Source organism: Typha latifolia, chromosome 14 (genome assembly GCF_019914945.1).
Source record: "Typha latifolia isolate L0001 chromosome 14, TyphaL0001v2, whole genome shotgun sequence".
In the NCBI taxonomy this organism is placed as follows: domain Eukaryota; kingdom Viridiplantae; phylum Streptophyta; class Magnoliopsida; order Poales; family Typhaceae; genus Typha; species Typha latifolia.
In genome coordinates, this window is record NC_133099.1 from 9,447,066 (window position 1) to 9,467,808 (window position 20,743).

At 36.9% G+C, this 20,743-nt stretch overlaps 1 protein-coding gene across 1 annotated transcript; it reads right to left on the reverse strand.

Moving 5' to 3' along the window:
• Positions 1-364: 364 nt before the first annotated feature.
• Positions 365-18,811, reverse strand: LOC140800937 (MAG2-interacting protein 2). The gene is made up of 11 exons (XM_073155872.1): positions 18,556-18,811; positions 18,418-18,469; positions 18,128-18,301; positions 16,962-17,169; positions 16,602-16,822; positions 15,465-16,455; positions 13,136-14,348; positions 12,081-12,437; positions 4,853-6,110; positions 3,257-3,522; positions 365-3,049 (listed from the first exon to the last, which is right to left on the reverse strand). The coding sequence occupies exons 1-11, from the start codon at positions 18,643-18,645 to the stop codon at positions 455-457; spliced, it is 7,425 nt and encodes a 2,474-aa protein (XP_073011973.1). The 5' UTR covers positions 18,646-18,811; the 3' UTR covers positions 365-454.
• Positions 18,812-20,743: the final 1,932 nt, after the last annotated feature.

A 20,743-nucleotide genomic window follows, 5' to 3' on the forward strand; every position in this document is an offset into this window, starting at 1 on the left:
AGCTATAAATATTTACTCTCAATTCATCATAAACCGGATAAAAAAATTATTGCCCCACCTATATCCATGATTCCGATATAATTAAAGAAAGATGAAAAAGGTGATAAATAAATATATCTTATACGAAATTTTAGACAATAAATTAGCAGAATTACACTGATGAATAATTAAACAGCCATTTTCGGCAGTAGTTTTACAAAGATTTTTAAGGTATCTAAAAAATCTTTGGTTTCTTTCTTTCCTTCTCATTTTTGGAACTTATCCAACTAATAGTCCTTTACAAATGCAAAATTTGTAGTTTCCTGTAGCTTGTATTTTGGAGCTAATAATTCTCCTGGTTAACGATAATTGAGGCATTCTGATATAATGAACAATGTTACTGCACCCATATATATTTCATATCATTTCTTATCATGCAACTATCGATTTCAATACCACTGTACAAATTTTTTTCCTACTTTGGACTATCATCTGGAAGGGTTGATAAAGCAGATTGCAACAGGATAATCAACTTACCCTTTAAAGTTGAAATTGTACAACATATGGAACTGCAAGGATCTACCTCTATAGAATCCACACCACATTCTGGATGTTGTAGTTGGAGGAGTTGTCCCTGCAAAAACCTTCTTAGAATGGCCTCCACAATATCGATCAGACCAAGGGATGGATGAGTGTGCATCCACTGAGAAATGATAAACCCAGCCAACAGATAATTGCCATCAAGGACCAGCTCCGATATAAAACACGGCAGAAGAACCCTGCCAAAGAGTAATGCCCTTTTTTTCCGCCTTCCTTCACCCTTCCAGTGTCTAAGAATATCTTGCTGGGAAATCCTAGCAAGATGCCCTACTAAATAGCACATATAAGAGGAAACCTTACAGTAGGACTGGTCAGAAGCAATATCATGTAGGATTCCAGATGATAATATGAGTGCCAGAAGCTCATAATCATCTGGATTAGATGTGCCAGAAATGCTTCCCTCTATCAATTTATTTTCAACTACATGTAGGATCTCAGAACGTGGACGTTCGTATGGTAGCAGCAGGAACAATTTCAAAACCATCAAGGAATCCATCCCAGTCACAAGCTGAAACAAGTACTGTGCTTCGTCCTCATCCAGTAATATGCATGACTTCGCTAATGATTGGTCTAGCAATTCCATCACAGTTCGAAGGTTGGAAAGCTCAATGAGCTTCCTGATGATCTCCATCCAACAACTGTGGAGGGGATGAACTGAAATAGACTCATCTTGCTTTGGACCAGTAGAAGTAGTCAGTATGTCTTCTGGAAAAGTTTCCCATCCTTCATCCCACTCATCACTGCTCCAGTTGTTCGACTCTTTTGATAATTCCTGGCTCTGATCTTGGTTTATTTTGTTAAAGAATAGCTGTTCCCATTCTTCCAAAACAGCTTTCAGAACATTAAGATTCTCTATAGAAGAAACACTTTCTGATAAGTGCAAAAAGCAAGATACTGCTGAATTAAGATTCATCAGGTGCTCCCCAGTGATCTTTATAGAAGGCGAAATGTGTGCAACCAATTGAGATGATTTAAGGGCAACTAGAGAACTTGTAACGTTGCTAGATACAGCAGCTCCTTCAGCAGAAATAGTAGTGCCTTCACAGGAAGGCTCATCCCATGATTCCCAGGGTTCAACCTCTGTAACAAGCTCAGGCGGAAGACTTTTGAGGTTTCTTCCTGTGATGGACTGCATTAGCTGCAAAGCATAGACGCGTACTTGACTCTCTAATTGCATGTTCTCAGAGAAATTATTCAACTTTTCCCAAATTTCAGTTCTAATCTTCTTAAGATCTTCCAAATAGTTATATGCCAACTTGCTCAAAGATGACAACAGATTATGAAAACACTGGTGCTCTTTGGATTCCTCAATGATGTCAGATAGATATGTGTCTGTCATATCACTATACAGCTCCAAAAGATCCACAGGTTTAGCAGTCTCTGCACTTGAAATTTCAGGATGTACAGCTCCATTATATGCTTCAACAATTAATTCAAAAGCACAACCGGAAAAAATCATGGCTCTACAAAAAGATGAAACATCTGTGGACAAACCATTCACTAGTCCACATTTAACATAATTGGAGACAACTTTCCAGCCTTGATTTATGGAGATCTTTTCATCCATCACCAAAATTTTGAAAACTTTCAGACAACTTAACAGACCATTTGTATCAAAAAGGACTGTTTTTTCAAAAGGCTGGTTAGTACTTGATTCCGCTGGAATATCTTCAAGAAGCTTCATCCAAAATGTTATGAGCACATTCAGACAATCTCTCCATGCAGGTTCATGTGGTAAGGTACGTGAAAAATTAGAAGGAAAACATAAAGTGCAATACCTCCCAATGATATATGATATATCTGTTTCTGATAAGACTCCAACATATTTCTTGCAGCCATTATAGTTTAGCTCAATTGCCCCTATGAGCGCATGCAATTCATCAGGAGTAATACTATTTGACCTTGCTTCATTTCGACCTTCTAAAGATGCTAATAGGCTTAGAACATGATGCTTGTAGACTCCCCCCCGCGATATGAGACCCTTGGATTGTGAATCATAATAGAGACCTACGAGGGCTTGTACCATATCAGCTAGAGCTTCCACAGTAGATTCATAGATGTTCTTACAGATTTCTTCATTGAAATGCTCAAAGTTTAAATCATCTAATCCAGCAATATTTTTGAAATTTAGCCCATCAATGAAGGTTGTTCTTTGGCATTCTTGCTCAAGAACTTTGTAAAATTGGAATGTCTCAACGCTATATGTATGTCCTCGATCCAGGTATGTCAAAAATTCTGGATCTTCCATCCTTCCCAAACGCAAGAAGCAGGCTGAAAGAATGCTGTAGATGTAGGAAAGCCTTTGCTTGTTATGCCCATCAATTTCCGGGAAGACAGATAAAAAAATCATATTGATGACCCCTTTAGCAGATTTGACTATGTCATCTCTGAATTCTGAAATCTCAGCCAGAATTTCATGATTTTCCCAGTGTTCAGAAACAAGGGCACAGCTGAAAAATCGCAAGAGTACCTAGAAAAGAGCAAACAGATGAGAGCCAATATACAAAAGAAGAAAGAGCCTAAGTATTTATCTACATAATGTTGCTGATTCTGTGTTCCTCTGTGCTTGTGCAATGTCTGTGTGAGGATATGCATGAGTATACATTTGTCTGTGCTTGTGTCTACACACACACACACACCACACACACACTAGAAAGAGAAAGAGAGAGGGAGGGACCTCAGTGCGTTGAAAGCCATAGGTGTCTGCCAACTTTACTGCTTCTTTAAGAATGTGTTTTTTTTCCAGCTTGACTGAATCAATAAAGGAGAAAACAGAACTTCTAATATAATCGATGTCCCCAGATAAAAATCGAGCAGTTTCTGTTCCAGGCATAACTTGCTCCAATGCTCTTGCTTGGTCCGCAAGCTGTTTCTGCAGCTCTAATTTTGTTTTCCACTCCTTCCAGAAAGTGTTTTGCACTTGGTTCATATGGTCCACTTCATCTAATTAGAAGAGAAGAAAAGCAAAATCATCAAAATTTGTCAGTGGAGAATTTCTGATTTATCTTTTAACTGATAAAAACCTGAGTATTTATTCTTGAAAGGTCAGCAACACCTTTGTTCTATTAAAAAAATGCAGGATAATAAACTGCCTTAGTGACATTAAGTAGCTTCATAGTCATTGTTTTCCTAATATCGAGCCATTCCACAACCAAATCTTCATGCATTATACTATCAAGGAAGTTTGTAAACTAAAAATTATATGATATTGTTTTAACACAAGATCTCAGAAGCACAAACAAGGAAATTTACCATAGATCTGAATGATTAAAATACCTAAAGGGCATATATTTTGAAAATGGAATATATATATATATAGTGCACATTTCAGGGGTTGAACTATGCCAAAAATGGCAATAATGACTAAATCTATAATCCATAAACTGGTTCTAGCTTCTTAGGTTGAATTTTGGGGATTGCTTCCCACCCAAATCAACCTGAAAGTTAAACAATAAATGCTAACTATTAGTCTCTCAGCTCTCTATTGTATCGATGCTGCAAGCTGATACAGTGGAGAATCTTTAAGATGGCTGGAAGTTGGCTAGAAATCCGTAATAACTAATAACTGAGTAACAAAAAAGCACTTGCAACCCTAAGTGTAAATAATTTTCTTTCGTGGTATCTATAATTTGGTTTTCTCTTTTGTGACTATATCAAGATCTTGATTAGTCTAGTTGCCTCCAATGCAGAAAACACCAGTCGCATCTGCCTCTATTATTTGCTTGATACACAAGAAATTCTAATTGCTTTGAGGGGTATGTCATTCTGTTAACTGCTTAATACAAACTTTCAGCATTCCTATTGTTTTTCTTAGATGAGGGTGCCAAAAGAGAAAACAAATGAGACTAGAACTTGAGCTGCTAAAACTCCAAAACATTTCCTTCTTTATTTTTTTTATTTTTAATTTTTAGATATTTGAGAGACTGAAACTGAAACTGAGACTTCAAAGCTTGGTGTACATGGTCCTTTAAGCTAGATGTACACAGTTGAAATCCTATGACTGGAGAGGATGTTTCCATGATTAAGAACTCATAAAAACTTGGATCAAAGGAAGCAAGCCAACAATTTAAGTGACACCCTTTATTCTACTTAAACACATATCTACATCTATAGATATATATATATTTGTGTGTGTGTGTACATAAATGTATAGATATATACCTTTACCAGGACAGCTGTCCACTAGTGTCATCTTATCACAACAAAGCAGGCACACGCAATGGAAGTGGAGTGTAATGAATGGTGACTATCACAAATTATCATAGGAAATTACCTGAACTATATGATGCAAGTTTTTCATGAAATTTGTGCAGCAATAGGTTCCTCCTCTGATCAGGAGTAGAGCATCCTTTTTGAGCATTGTTCAGTGAACTATATCCCATCCCTACATTCATAATACTGTATATCTCTTGATAAACTTCTCTTCTTTTAAGTTCTTCCTCTATTATTTCCACCCCATGGAAAGGATCCATTAGATTTAGCAAAAAAGAGCATCCAAGAACATCATCCTCTTCAGTGACAGGTGACTCCATTATGGACTTAGCAAGAGAGATGATCAGATCATCCTTTGGAGCAATGCCATTTACAGCCAACCAATATAGGATACCAACTGTGGCTTGCAACCTCTCTGAAATGCAATGTCTCCTAGAAGGAATTTTTTCAGTAGCAATATTTTTTTTACCATACTCTCTGTTTTCACATAATTCCAGAAGCCAAGGGAGTTCTAATGCAGCAAATGACAGGATTTTCTTATTTTCTCTCAAAAAGGATTCCCAAATGTTCTCATTTTCAGTTGGCAAGCCCGTGGCAATTTTGGAAAGCAGTTCCTTCACGATACTAAAGTGATTTTGAACATTTTTCCCACTCTTATTATATGAGCCATGTCTCAGAAGTTCAGAGCTATCTCTTAGGTCAAATATATCTTGAACACTATGAGTAGGGAGTGATATAATTGAGGAGCCTTGAACAGAGAAATTTGGAGGACTTGTTCCTGTTGAAGTCATTAACTTCTCAAAATGATCACGTATATCAACCTCCTTCCATGCATTTAATAACTCGCCAATGGACTCCTCATCGCAGTGGCTTAAAGCGAAACCTATAAGCTGCTTACGAGCACTTGTCTCCATATTGTCAAGATGGGGACCCCTAGCAATTGCCGCACATAAATCCCAAATAGCTCCATGGTCTTTCTTCACCAAAACTAGACAAAGATCAAAAGCTAATTGCAGATCACCAGCGACTGCAGCTTCTCTAGCAACAGCTTCCTGCACAGCAGCTATATCATCCTCAGATTTCAATCCAAGAAGTTTGGCAATTTCAATGAGCTCCTCTATAATAAGATAGGCACCACTTTGGCTGGTAATAACCATGTTAATAATTTCCATGGGATTCCTTATCTGTTTAAACTGCATAGGAAGGATAGTCACCCCGAAGGCAGGAAGTCTTATGGTGAGAGCATCAATAATATCAGACTCTGCCTGGACAGCACTGCTATTTGGAAAGAGACTTAAGCATTCCTTAGCCTTCCAAATCTGCAAATTAATAAAATCAGTGAAAAATGGAATATTAAATATTTAAAGGCAAATATAACTAAACATTATCAGAACCTATTTAGAAAATAGAAACCAACAGTAGGTAAGTCAGAGGTAAGGCTTTTAATGCATGCTCATCTATGTTGTTGAGAGGGCCCTCACATTCAACAGAAACATCAAACTAATATCATAAAGTTGGATGTCTTGGACTTTTTTTTTTATCACAGACTTAAATACTTTAAATGACAAGAAAGATGAACTCTTTCCACAATAGTTAAGAATAACAACAGCAAAAAGTTTTTGAAACTTGGAGTTCCAGTGTAGATGGAGAAGAAAATTGATGAAATATCATAAAACATTGTAGTTCCCAGCTAATTTTGGAGTTTAGATAACTTACAAACATAGTTTCCCAATTTCCATGTGATGATTTAAAATCAGTTTGGTAGTAAAATAAAAAAGTTTAGGTCTAACAATGCAAGAGACTATTTCATCAAGTCTTGTCTAAATCAGTTTGGTAGTAAAATAAAAAAGTTTAGGTCTAACAATGCAAGAGACTATTTCATCAAGTCTTGTCTCCCTTCTTCCAAACGGAGGGAATCATTCATGAGTCATCCTGTGTTGATACTCCCCAACAAAATGGGGTCGCTAAAAGAGAAAATGGTCATCTCCTAAACACTACTCAAGCACTGTTGTTTCACCAAAATGTTCCAAAACACTACTTGGGTCGGGGAGCAATTCTTATGTCTGCATACATCATAAATAGACTTCCTTCATGGGGTCTGGGGTCTAAGAGTCCAATGGAGGTTCTCTCCACATTCTACCCCAACATTCGTGCTACAACCAATCTTAACTTGAGAATATTTGGATGCACTTTATTTGTTCATATCCATAGCAACAACTGGAGAAAATTAGACCCTAGAGCTATCAAGTATGTCTTTGTAGGATACTCATCCACGCAAAAAGGTTACATGTATTTTCATCCACCCACCAGGAAACTCTATCAGCTGTTGTCACTTCTATAGAAGGGAAACCTTATTTCACCAAAACTTATCTTCAAGGGGAGCCATCTATCATGGAAGATAAGGATTTTTTTCCTTCTCGATCTTCCTTCACTCGTCTCCTGTGTCTCATTCAAAATCTCTTACTCCTATGTACCCGAGTCCAACCAAAGTGAACATGTATCTCCTGTTGTGTCTCCTATTATGACTCCTGCACAAGGTAATAGAACTTTTAGCCATACATGGTTCAAGAAGGAAGATGTACTCAAGAAGGTAAGGTCAGCTTTTGATCCAATGCAACTCCAAGTCTCCAATCCATCCTTTGAGAATGAGGTAATGGTATCTGACCTTACTCCAGTTCCATTTATAGAACACTGGCTCCTTGAACTTGAAGCAATTGACCAGGATTTGCCCATAGTCATTAGGAAAGGAACCCAAGAATGTACCTAATGACCTTTATATCCTCTCACCCATTTTGTGTCTTTCAAAAAATTCTCACCGGCCCATAAAAGCTTCCTTATGAGTCTAAATGAAATTTTTATTCCAAACAACTTATCTAAGGCTTTGTCTGATGGAAACAAAGAAGAAGAAAAAAAAAGGAAAGCCGTGAGAGTTGAGACAAACGCATTGGAAAAGAATAGAACATGGGAGTTAGTTGATCTACCAAAAGGGAAAAAGGTAGTGAGTGTAAGTGGTTGTTCTATCTAAATACAAGGCTGATGGATTGTTGGAGCTTTACAAGGCAAAGTTAGTTGCAAAGGGTACACACAGACATATGGAGTTGATTACTATGAAACTTTCGCTCCAGTTTCGAAAGTGAATACTGTGAGGATACTGCTATTCTTGGCGGATAACTATAATTGGGAACTACAACAGTATGATGTGAAGAATGTCTTTCTACATGGGGACCTGGAAGAAGGAATTTATATGAGTATTCCACCAGGATTTGGAGTACAAGGAAACAAGCTGCGCAAGTTAAGAAAGGCTTTGTATGGGCTGAAACAGTCACCTCATGCTTGGTTTGGGAGATTTACCAAAGTGCTGACAGCTACTAGATATAAGCAGAGTCAAGGGGATCACACTCTTTTTATTAAACACTCGGCTGCAGAGGGAGTAATGGCTTTGATAGTTTATGTGGATGACATAATTGTTACAGGAGATGAAGAAGAGAAGCAAACCTTGAAGCAATGTTTTATCGAGTTCAAGATTAAAGATTTGGGGAAATTGAAAGATTTACTGGGGATCGAAATATGTTACTGACCTTCTCAAGGAAACAGGAATGCTTGCAAGCAAGCCAGTTGCAACACCTATAGAGCCAAATCACAGATTTGGAGAATCAGACGAAGAACGAGCAGTAGATAAGGAGATGTATCAAAGACTAGTTGGGAAACTCATCTATCTTTCTCACACTCGGCCAAATATAGCATATTTTGTAAGTGTCATTAGTCAACTTATGCACAATCCTAAAAAGATTCACCTTCGGGATGTCTATCGTGTACTTCACTACTTGAAAGCTAATCCTGGGAAGATGATAATGTTCAAGAGAAACTCCAAACTAGTCCTTGAAGCCTATACAGATGCTGATTATGCAGGAACTCTAGTAAATAGATGGTCGACTTCGGGTTATTGTACATTCCTTGGAGGAAATCTAGTAACATGGCAAAGCAGAAGGCAAAATGTTGTAACACAATCTAGTGCAGAAGCAGAGTTTAGAGCAATAACACAGGGTATATGTGAGCTGCTGTGGATGAAGATCATTTTGGAAGACAGAAAGATTAAATGAAGTGGACCAATGAGACTCTACAGTGACAATAAATCTGCAATCAACATTGCACACAATCCAGTGCAGCATGACTAGACTAAGGACATTAAGATAGACAGACATTTCATCAAGGAAAAGTTAGAAAGCAGATCAATTTGCACATCTTATATTCTCACGGGAGGTCAATTGGCAGATGTCCTTACAAAAGGACTCAACAATGTTACATTCTCATATTTAATTTCCAAGCTGGGAATGAAGGATATCTATTTACCAGCTTGAGGGGAAAATTAAGATTGAATCTCTTGATTGGTGGTCGTCTAAAAATAAGGGATTGTGTAAATATCTTTTCCCTTAAGTTTAGGAAACTGATTATAGAAAATTAGGGATTCCCAAATATAGAGTTTCTTTTTCTTGCTAGTTACTCCTCCATAAATTATCACTTATAGCCAGATACTCTTGTAAACATAGAAGTGATACAATTCTTTCCCTCACATTTTCCACAAGTTATTTAAAAAAATCATTTGCACTTCTGCATCCCGCAGACAAGAAAATATTACTTACCTTATCGAAGTTACTCATGTTATTCTTAAGCGAGACTTACTAACAAAGTTGCAACTAATAACCATGTATCCTTTCTCCAACATATTTGCAAGCATTTCTTACTAAATATAAAATATAAAGTATTAAAATCTTATGAATCACTTCAAGCAAGTTAAGAGATTGAAAATCCTAAGATAATCATAATTGCAAAACTGCTATTCAGATAGTCATTGTTAAATTATAAGATGGTGTTACAATAACAAAAAAGGTCATTCCACTATAAGTAATAAGTGTGAAGAAGCACCTTAGAACATTACTTTTGCCATGTATTTCAATTGATGAAGCTTAGTAATATACGTTTGACTATATTTAGTTCTCGTTGACCACGGCCTATCGGAACCAGTCTATCCTGAAATCTCTCTTATGTTCTCCTCTGTGCAAACTGCATGTAGCATAACCAATCATCTGCTTCTTCGATCTAGGGGTGTAACTGGATTTGGAGTATCCTAGATCTCCTAGACCCGGTCCATTTAATAAAAGGATTGGATTCTGTTTTAATAAAATCAATATCAGGGATCCTAGATCTCCTGGACAGGTTTGACATTATTGAGATTGAGAAAATTTGAATAATGAAATGAAGCATGATATTTGCTTTTTAATTGCCTCTTTGTGGCTTATGCTTATTATTCGTATGAGGTTGCTGGCTCATATTAGATGAACAATAATTTACTAGCTTCTGAGTGGATTTACTCACTGAGCTGAAGTTGTTAGCTCATTATACTTTTTTTATATTTCAAATGTTGGTCAGCGTGGCAAATTAACAAAGGCACCGGGACTCTACCTCCACTTACTATTTTAGGCCTTTAGATCTTCAGTTATAGTAGTGATTTTTAGTTTCGAATTAAAAAGTTAAATAATGATTTAGTAATATTTGAAAAAAAAAATTGTATAATTTGGATAGTTTATGTCTTTGAAGGTTTTTGAGTTGGAGTTATTAAATAAATTGAGTTTCACTATATTACGGATAATTAGTTAAGACTTCGTGTATCTCAAGCCTATTAGGATACATGGCCGGTCATGATTCCTATTTTGGATCGTAACAAAAATAATAGATCATAAAATAGATAGATATTTTTGACAAATCTGCTAATAATACTTTTAGGAGCATTAGATTATCAATAAAGAAAGATTTACACCATCAATGAAGAAAACACCCAAGTGTAGGCACTTGTGATGCTCAATGAATAGTCACAAAATTCAGCAGCTTGTCAGGATAGTAAAGGTAATTGTATTATTTGTAGCTTTGTGCCTCCTATGCTAGGTAAGTGCTATTGCATCAGCTCGATACGGATCTCAAGATAACATATTGGTGCTGTTTGATACAGGTTTACCCTTAAATTCTGATCAAGATCCTCACGACAAACCAAAAATCCTCATTATCTTACAACTTTGCCTATAATATTTTCTTTTTTTTGACATACTTTCCCAGGAAATCCTGGTTAGACAGGTATCTAATACAAAATTGCCATTCTAAACGGGACTACATTATAAGCAAAGGCAATTCAGTGAACAAGAACATCGAGCTTGTCAGTATACTCCCATTATACATGCAATAGCTGCAAGATATAGCTATCTAAACAAAATGATACATCTCATTTTAGATTTATCATGAAGCTCAGCATCATTATTGTTGGTGAACCTGTTATAGACGGATGTTTATATAGGGTAAACAATGAAATGTGTACATCAAAAGGTTATTACAGCTATAAAGCACAGAAGACGTATTAGAAAGCAATCAAGGGAGATTAGAGATACCAAGTTACTAACATTTATTATTCTTCATTCATAAATTAGTTTTAAAAAATAAATATTAGCATTTATGTACTTTAGAAAAAATATATCGGTCCATGTTTATAAAGTAATGTGAATGAACCGAGAATCTCAGCATGTCAAATATGAACTTGTTTTCACTTTTTATAGATGGAAAGGAAATAGGGTGACTGGATGAGTAGTTCAGTCCACACCTAAGGGTTAAACTAAATAATATGTCAATCCATTAGACAACATATGCATTCAGAGAGTGTTGTACTTGCACTGGAGTGTGGCTATTTAGGCGGAGCCACGGAAGTTAAAGTTAATCCTAAGAGTGAAGGTGATCTATTAGGCTTATAATGTCGCTATCTTTTATACCCTAGAATATGCCAAATAGATCATGCTAACCTCTCACTAGGAAACATATCTTATTCTTCATACGGAACGCAGTCATCAGAATTCTTATTTTAGACATTTCCAAGAAAGCATTATGTCGTGTCAAACACATGTATAAGCATCCAATGGAAAAGGCACAATGAAGCATCAGCTCTAAACAGAAGAATATAAGATGAACAAAACTGGAAGGACCCTGCAAGCTGAAAGTATTATGCACTGCATGTCCACACCCTTCCAGAAGTTGCACATGACCCTTCATGACCCTTTTTTTTCAATTAGATAGTCATGATTGAACAAAGTAGATATAGAATTTGTCTAGAATATGATGCTACATAATGGAAGACATCCTCAAATTATAGGCACGTATAAAAGAAAGCAACAGCATACAGAAACATGAAAATAGAATGAAAATACTACTGAGTAATCAACATATGCAAAAAGAAGATTTTGCAGAATACTCACTTCATTGCAAGATAGACTGGAAGCTGAGAAGAAATATTCCCTTGCTGCTTGAATCACAAGATTTTCAGCCTTTTCTGTACCTAAAGTAATTGAGCTTGTTCCCCTAAGATAGTTCCTTGCAAGTGAAATTTTACCAGCTTTTAGAAGCCCTCTAATAAATTCAGTTAGCATATACTCAGAATCAAGAAATGGAAACGCCTTCTCCTGAAAACATTGCATATCACGCCACATGTTAGCCCAATCATTATCTGATCTAGGCTGCCGCCGGCCAAATTTTGACAGAACAAGTCGAAGAAGCTGCTTCACATTCTTCTCATCTGATTGAGCACCCAGGAAGAAACTTAATGGTTTCGGGACCTGCACAATTAGACAGGACAGATTATAGGCTACTATGCACTTAATAGTTAATAATATTATATAACTGAATGACCACAAGGTTTTGAAAGTTTATCATGAGTGTGACAATGAACCACCAAGTAACCTTTTCAGAGAACTGAATGCCACAAGAAACTACAAGAATGAGCCAGTAAACTATTGAAAGAATCACTATCAGATTATACCATGCCAGGCAAAGACACTGAAGCTAATTTCACAATAAAATGTACCCTTTGTCAAATGGTGTTTTACCACAGTGGTTACAGCAGATCAATGCAACTTGCAATGAGTCAACACAGTAGGTGTGGTAATTTTCTCCTCTGCATTTTGTCATACATTATTAACAAAGTACTAGTCAATATGTGCTGGTTGACGCATATCAGCATGGTAACACTTCGAACAATAATTAAGATTGTAGTATGAGCATGATTTTTTTCAGCAACATGCTTGCATTAAAAAGATTAATCGCTCCAATCAACAGAATAGAAAGAACCACAAGGAGTATGGTAGTCATGCTTTTGATTATACTTCGCTTGTTGAGTAGCTCTTGTATGGATAATTGTAGTGTACATAAAAAAGATATCAAACATATATCTAAAGCTAAAGAAAGAATTGTATATGCCAACAGCCTTGGAAGGCAAACAAAACTTTTTGCTACATCACAGAAAGATTTCACAGACCTGATAGTATGCCAACAGCCTTCCAACATCTACATGGCCTTCCGCAACTCTAATCCTCTTCGTCAACTGATCGATTGTTACACCAATATCAAGCTGGTTCGCAGACTCTCCAGAATCATCTAGAACAAAATTTCCATTATGGGAGTTGATGGGACTTGCCAGCATTTCTGATTTCTCATGTTGAATGTTGACATTTAAAAATTTGGGAGTTCCAAAACCCTGTGTTGCATACTTGGGACCGGAATCTTCGTTAGCATCAAAAAATTTCTCTGTTAGGGTGATCCGTGGAAGCTTTGACAAAATGGATGCCATCATATTCCACTGATCTGTAGCAGAGCATAAATATATGCATTGAAGTGCAGTTTCTATTATTTCCACCTCATCCTTGAAGAGACCATCAACTGGTGAATCTCCACATCCATTTTCAATAACTGCAAAACACATGGCTAATTGATTTTGCGAAGCAATCTCCTTCAACCATCTGACAACAAATGTTTCATTATGTCCATCTCCAAAATCTAAAGATCCAGAATACCTCTTTTGCATAAAAGGAATAGCATTTTCCCTTAATCTTTGGACTATCATATCTTCTTTGAATCCCTTGAGCAGAATTTTGAACTTTTCGTAGTCAGGTAACTGTTCCCATGTGACAAGATTCATTGTGAAATCATCAACTGATTCATCAGAATATATGAGCTGATGTAAGTATGAGATGTCATCACGAAACTGCCTCAGCTGCATGATACCTTTCTGATATGCAAATTCCACCAAAGAAAGACAATTGTCCAGCTGCCCACTTAAGTTATCAATTTCCCTAGCTCTACCCATGTACCAATTAGAAAGTTCAGTAACTGATGGCCAAACAAAGCCCACAGAGTACTTCAATATATTTTCTGTCTTAATTTGATAAATTTTCTCAGATATGTTTGGCAATTTGTTTATAAAAGAAACCATCTTTTCACATTCTACCCAGTCTCCATCTCTAAAAACAACGGTACCAGGAGGAGACTTCCCCGGTAGCAGCTGGGAGTAAGATTGAACAGGAACTGTCTCAGGGATAGACGATAAAATATTTAAAACACTTGGAGAAACAGTATATGGATGGCGCTTGAAAAGCAGATTAAGGGCCCCAATTTTTCCACTTTCAGCAAGAACAAGAGCAGTTTCAGTGAGAGGTGTAGATCGGAACTTGGTATACTCTTGTGGCGAAAACCTATAATAGGCAAAAGACTAGTGGGCATAAGAAATATCTATCAATAAGCCAAAGAGAAACTCAATTGAACCTATAAAAGGCAAAATAGTAGTGGGCATAAGATATTTTCTAAGCAATAAGCCAAAGAGAAACTCCATCAAATGTGGTGTCAAAACAACTGGAGCATAGCTTGTTTGCAGGAATTCAACAAATGTTTCATGCAGATTCATTTAAATGCTTAGTTCACATGAAAATGAACTGTTACGGAACAACCTTCGAAAAAGTCCCCTTGATTTCACAAGTGAGATGAATAGGGAAGGTACAAAGATACATCTTTAAATTATAAAGAATCAGGCACATCTTTAAAGTAAATCAGTGAAGATGCCAAATTCTTTAAACATACATCTTTAAAGAAAATGAGAGAAGTGAAAACCATTCAATAGCAAAAATATTAAAGAGAAACTTTTCCTGTTTAAGGTGCACAGAAATGCAAAAAATCTCACTTTGGCTCCAAGGGCATGTAGCAGAATGATTAAAATAATAAGCTTTAGCAAATCGTCTGGTAAATTATATTACGTTCTCTTGGTAAATTCTACAATCAGGAGCATTTGTTAGAATTATCAAATTTGGAAGCAAATTCAACAAGATGGGTACAAAAGCAACAGAGCCATATTTCATTATAATGCCAGCTTTGTTCATGAATGATAATGTTGACATAGTGCCATAATTCCAAAACTATTTCCAGAAACAAATTAACTTATTTGAACTTCTGAAGTAGCATCTTTACCAATTATTTTGGATATACACCTAGCATAGAACTAGCAATAAGTAGATGTGAGTTGATCCTCAGCTTCATTTGAGAGGAATGTCCAAGAAAATTGGTTCGCAGATACAGGCAAGCGAGAAACTAACCACATAATTTCCAAAACATCTACATAGTATATTAACAGAAAGCTTAAGTTTTCAAAGACTGCAGATAAAGAGTATTATGTAAAACTGCTGGTTGGATTGGACATCAATTTTGGGCTTGCCACATATAAGAGCTAAACAGAACAATTCCTTACAATGTACTAAAAATGTCTTATCTAACAGCATACTAGTATACATCCTAAAGAAGCTAGAAGACAAATTAAGCACCTTCCCATGTTTATGCCCAGAAATGTCTCCAACCAATCTCTGTACTGCAATAACTGAAGCCTTAACATTCGAAACTCCCAGATTGAGCTCTGTATTTTGTCATCTGAGTCTGAAAATTTATACTGGTCAGTGATACGAAGCCCGTACGAAATTAAAGCCTTCAAAACATCTTCGGTAGGTGCTACTCGGTTTACACATTCTGACAAGACAAATATCTGATCCTTAACTTTTGATAGGTACAGATCTATTTCAGCAATGCACTGATCTGAATGCAACCATTGAGCTTTGAAGACTTCATCAGTGTTCAGATCATAACGGGAGGCAAATCCCAGTGCATCCTGGTACTTTTTATTATTGATCAAAATTGTGTACATTCCTGAAATAGATGTCTCAGTAAAAGAAATTAAATTCCAGCTGTATCTACCAGGAATTGGGGGAATATAGTTACCAAAACTGACAGGCTGGATGTGTTCTATATTATTCCCTACATTCTCCATTTCTTCTGATGTCGTAGCCTCCAAGACAAAAATAAATCCTTGACGATGCTTAGCTCTTTTTATAATTGGCATAGAAAAAATGGTATCACTCACCGAAATGCTTGTTCCATTTATGATATTGTACATAATTACACTACCACTCTTCTTTGCCAACACAAGAATACAATCTGTCCACCAACTGACGTCAACATTATCAGCCAGCAAATTCTTCTTCTCAAGTATCGAATTGTTGGGCATGTGTGCAAACTGCTTGTCAGGAAAAGAATAAAAAGAAAGAGAATACAGCTCACCATCAAGCTTAAGAATATCAATATTCCCAATCAAATCCAGCACAGCTAAATGCTTGCCCTGTGGTGAGATTGTGACTTTAGGAGATGCAAAGGGACCTCTGTGACCTTTGGGAGACAAAAATAAACCTTTAAGCTCAGGACCACAGAACATAAGATTGAGTTCCGAATTTGGGGTTATATGAAACAAATATACGAAAGAGGCTCCTGCGAAAAAGAATCAGAAGCTTACAAAAGTTTGTGTATATAGACCTGCATGCTTACAGCATGTATGCACATGTGGTAAAAAATATGGTGAAATAATGCTGCCAAAAGGGTTGGATAGTAGAAAAAGTTTCAGTGCAGGAACTTACCAGAATAGTCTTTAGAGCTCAATGAGACATTAGAATCACCAACAAGAACAACCAAAGAAAGATCTGGATGGAAGTCCACACATGACACAGTACGAGGGAATTGTCCATTCTTTGTTATGTGGTTACTTGAAGTGGGAATTGGATGGATACATTGATCAAGCTCTTGAGCGGCATCAATTTGATGAGCTGAACCATCTGTGGTAAAAATGCAGAAGCCAGACCTGTCAAAATCTTAACTTGTTTCATCACATAAAATCAAGCAAACTAATTTGTGCAAGAGCTATTACTATAGAACGAGATTTCTCCATAAAAGCAATAAGAACGAAAGCAATGTTCAATTTGTAAGGTTTTAAGACTTACAAAGATAATTTATCTGTGTCACTGTTGTTGTCCTGCACAATCATGCCAATGATTGGAGCGGACAACTTTAACTGCTTCCTAGTTCTCCTTGTTATTTCTTCCCCGTTTGCTTTAATAAAGTAAATGGTACTCATGTCATCAACAACACCAAGGATACCCTGAGGTTCCAACCAAGCTCCATTTGTAAAAATTGGCAGTCGATCATTATCTGATTCAAAATCAAATGACAACCAAGTCAATATTAAGCTATTAATTTATATTTGCAAATTGTATGACCAAAAAAACATATATATAATCAAAATAAGTCATCTATGCTTACAACCTGAAGTAAAATGCACATTGAATCTATTTCAGAACACAACATTACTGGCTCAAAATATTGATTTCTCCGTGTAAAACTAAAATCTTCATCTGGATTATAACTTAGGATGGCAGGAAAATAAAAGCCACTGGTTACAACTCAATCCCATGGTAGTAAATTGGCTAACTTTAATTTACTGATAAAAATAACCAAGGACTACTCAGTGAGAAAGCAATTCTGGTTAATTTTGGGACAATGTAAAATTGTGAGAATCTCGTCAAGAAAACCAAAGGGATGGTACCTCTGCCTTAATGAAGTTGGTTGTGGTTTCAAAGAAGAACCTAGACATCCTCCCTGAGATAGATTCTTGCAATCTTAACAACTGGTCGTTTTTCTGTTATGTATTTTTAGGTGCACATATGGAAATGAAATAAAAGGTGCTACAAAGATTTTTTTGTTTTTTAAGAGAGAGATATTTTGGTATTCAAGCCACAGAGGCACATTCAAGAAGGCATATGCATGTCTACACTCTACAGTTGCAATAAATTAGTTTCTAGCAAAACCTCAGATGTACATTATCCTTTTCGAGAGGGAAAAAGGAGTAACATATAAAAAGAATGTCATTTTTCATTACTTCCTTTGTTGACTTGTAAAGTGTTAAGCAATTACTAAATAATTTGACAGCATTGTGAAAGTGTTCTGCCAATTAGATAATCAAGAGCAGTACATATTAACAAAAGGAACTGGAACACATAAAGCAACACATACAACTGCCTAATCTGATACAAGGAAGAGGCTTTGATCACAATTATTGCCAAATACATTATCTTTTTAATCCATAGACCAATCATGTAAACAAACTTACTGGTAAAGACGCCACATGGCTCCATGTAGTCATCACCCCTGTGCAAGATAACAATCTGGTTCCCAGCGGCTACAGCTAAATGCTCTCCATTTGGTGAAACGAAAAGAGACATCCTTCTCTTAAATGGCCGCTGCCTATTATACTCGTTCCATCTCTCCTTAAGACGGCTCACACCTTCCGCAGAACACAACAAAAAAAAGTTTATTTAAAAAAAAAAAGGAATCAAACCTTGACCTCATTTTAACAAGTCAAAACACCACTATAGGAATCAATCCGAGATCTTGTACAACCTTGGAGCGAGAGATAGGATAGCAAGCCGCGTTCATTCGATGCTTCGCCCGTCTGAATCGTTCCAATGCGGAATTAGGAAGGGGAACTAGGGAACTTATCGGAGTCAAAATATCGAAAATTTGGAGGAAGATGGGAACCTGGTCCGGACAAGACGGGTCGATCGAGAGAGATCTCCTCGCGTGGCGACGGATCTCGTAGAGCACCTCGCCCGTTGTTCCCTCCTGCATCTTAGTCTCCTGTCGCCCCTTCCTCCGATCTCAATTCTCCCTCCGAAACCCTAGATTCACTTGCTGTCCTCTATTGCTCTTTTTTGGTGGGGGGAATGGGGGTGGTGAGAGAGAGAGAGGAGCCGGGTTAACCTGCGGAGGAGGAAGAGGACAAGCTATGACGAACACTCGTGTTTGTAAACGAGTCGGCAATCGGTGACGATGCACCTTACGTTGCCGACTTTAGTTGATTCACCACGCCACAAATAGGGGTGTAAGGCTGAGGCTCGCTGTCAAATTAATTTCGAACCTTAGAATTCGGCTCAAGCTCGGCTCAGCTCAACTGAGCCGTGAGCTCGAGTCAGGCTAGACCGAGCTCAAGTCGAGCTTGAGAGGAGGAGGAGGAGGAGGTGGTGGTGGCAGTCGTGACACCGCTGCTGCAGAAGAAGAAAAAGAAGGAAAAGGTGAAAGATGAGGAGGCGAGGCACCATGGTGGCTTGCCGCCGCCGAATGAGGAAGTCACAGTTTGCCACTGCTAAAGGAGGAGGAGGAGGTGGCGGGGCACCACGGTGGCTTGTTTGTTGTCGAAGAAGGAGGAAGCGGCACTGTAGCGACTTGCCACTGTCAAAGGAGGAGGAGGCGGCAACCACGGCGACTTGTTACTGCCAAAGGAGAAGGAGGCGCTAATCGCGGCACCGTTGCTGCAAAAGAAGAAAGAGGAGCAGGAGGCACCCTTACCGAGCTTATCGAGCCGAGCTTGAGCGAGCCGGCTCCGGCTCAGGCTCGGCTCAATATTAATTTCGAGCCAGTTTTAGCGACTCAGGCTCGGCTCAACTCTAATCGAGCCGAGCCGAACTTGAGCCGAGCCCAAGCCGCGCGTCGAGCTTGACAGCCCTAGCCACAAACAAAGCACGAAATATTAATAAGTGAAAAGATTTTTCCTAAATAATAAATCCATGAATTATTTCACTTCCTAATAAGGGCTTATTTGGTTGTAAGAAAGTGAGAAAAGTGAAGTTATTTTGATGAGTGAACACCATAATCAGAATATAAAATATTATTTATTAAAATTATATTTTATACCACACACTAACCTAATTATCAATTTACTCTTAATTTGTTATTCCTATTCCTCCCTATTCTAGATGTGAACAAAGCCTTAGATAATTAGAATTGTATTAATAAAAAAAAGGCAAGGCGCCCTAAAATAATTACACCATGCTACATTGTCGATGTAAGGTCAGCAGCATCAAGACACAAAATGGATGTAAACTCAGGCATACATAAAGCCATCACATAGAAAAGAAGACATTAGTATAGGGTGAATAGCTAACCAATTATTTCGTTTGGTTTATTCATAACAAATTTCAAAACTAATTTTATGTGCACATTTTAAATGCTAATTATATGTCTATATAATTTTACTCATATTTTATTATTTGATTGTAAAATATAAATAAATCTGTAATAATTATTTTGAAAAAAATTATGCAAGAATCTATGTTTGGTTACTAAACTATAAATAAATATGATTAATAAAGCCCTTTAAGATGTTAAAAACTATAATGACCTCGTAATAGATAGTGTGAAGCTAAACGGGGAAAAGATAAATATTTATTACTTGTCACTTTTAATATATCACAATTACTTTAGCTCTTTATCTCTTTAGCTCCATATGATGGTATTTTGATTATTTTATGCTAATAAAAATTAGGATAAAATTTTTGCACATTGCTAGAAGAAAGAGGTGGAAAGGGTTAACTATAGAGGAGGGTATTTTAGTATTTCTTACTAAGAAAAATCTTATTTAGAAATATGTATATCTTAATGGCACCCTCCCACTTGTGATAAGATTTTGTATATCACCGGTAATAATGTGTCTTATTTTATATAAAGTTTGACTAAAATATACTGACATACAAGATATTTCGAAGGGAGATCGTATGTAATAACCCAATCTTTCATATGTTTAATAAACTTCTTTGTACCCTAGTTTCTTTTCATTTACCTCACGAACTAGCTCTCAAACTTATAACTTAAAAAGTTGATCCACTGACTCATCTTGAGAGCAGAAGACATAAATTGGGTAACCAATCCACTCTCGTTTCATTAAATTATC

Bases quoted from the DNA above. Each gene is read 5' to 3' on its own strand.
- LOC140800937 (XM_073155872.1), bottom strand. From the start codon at position 18,645: ATGCAGGAGGGAACAACGGGCGAGGTGCTCTACGAGATCCGTCGCCAC. The intron at 17,170-18,127 runs GTAAGTTTGTTT...ATTTTGAATCAG, and splicing joins GCCATGTGGCGTCTTTACCA to ATAATGATCGACTGCCAATT. The intron at 16,823-16,961 runs GTAAGTCTTAAA...AGATTTTGACAG, and splicing joins GACACAGATAAATTATCTTT to GTCTGGCTTCTGCATTTTTA.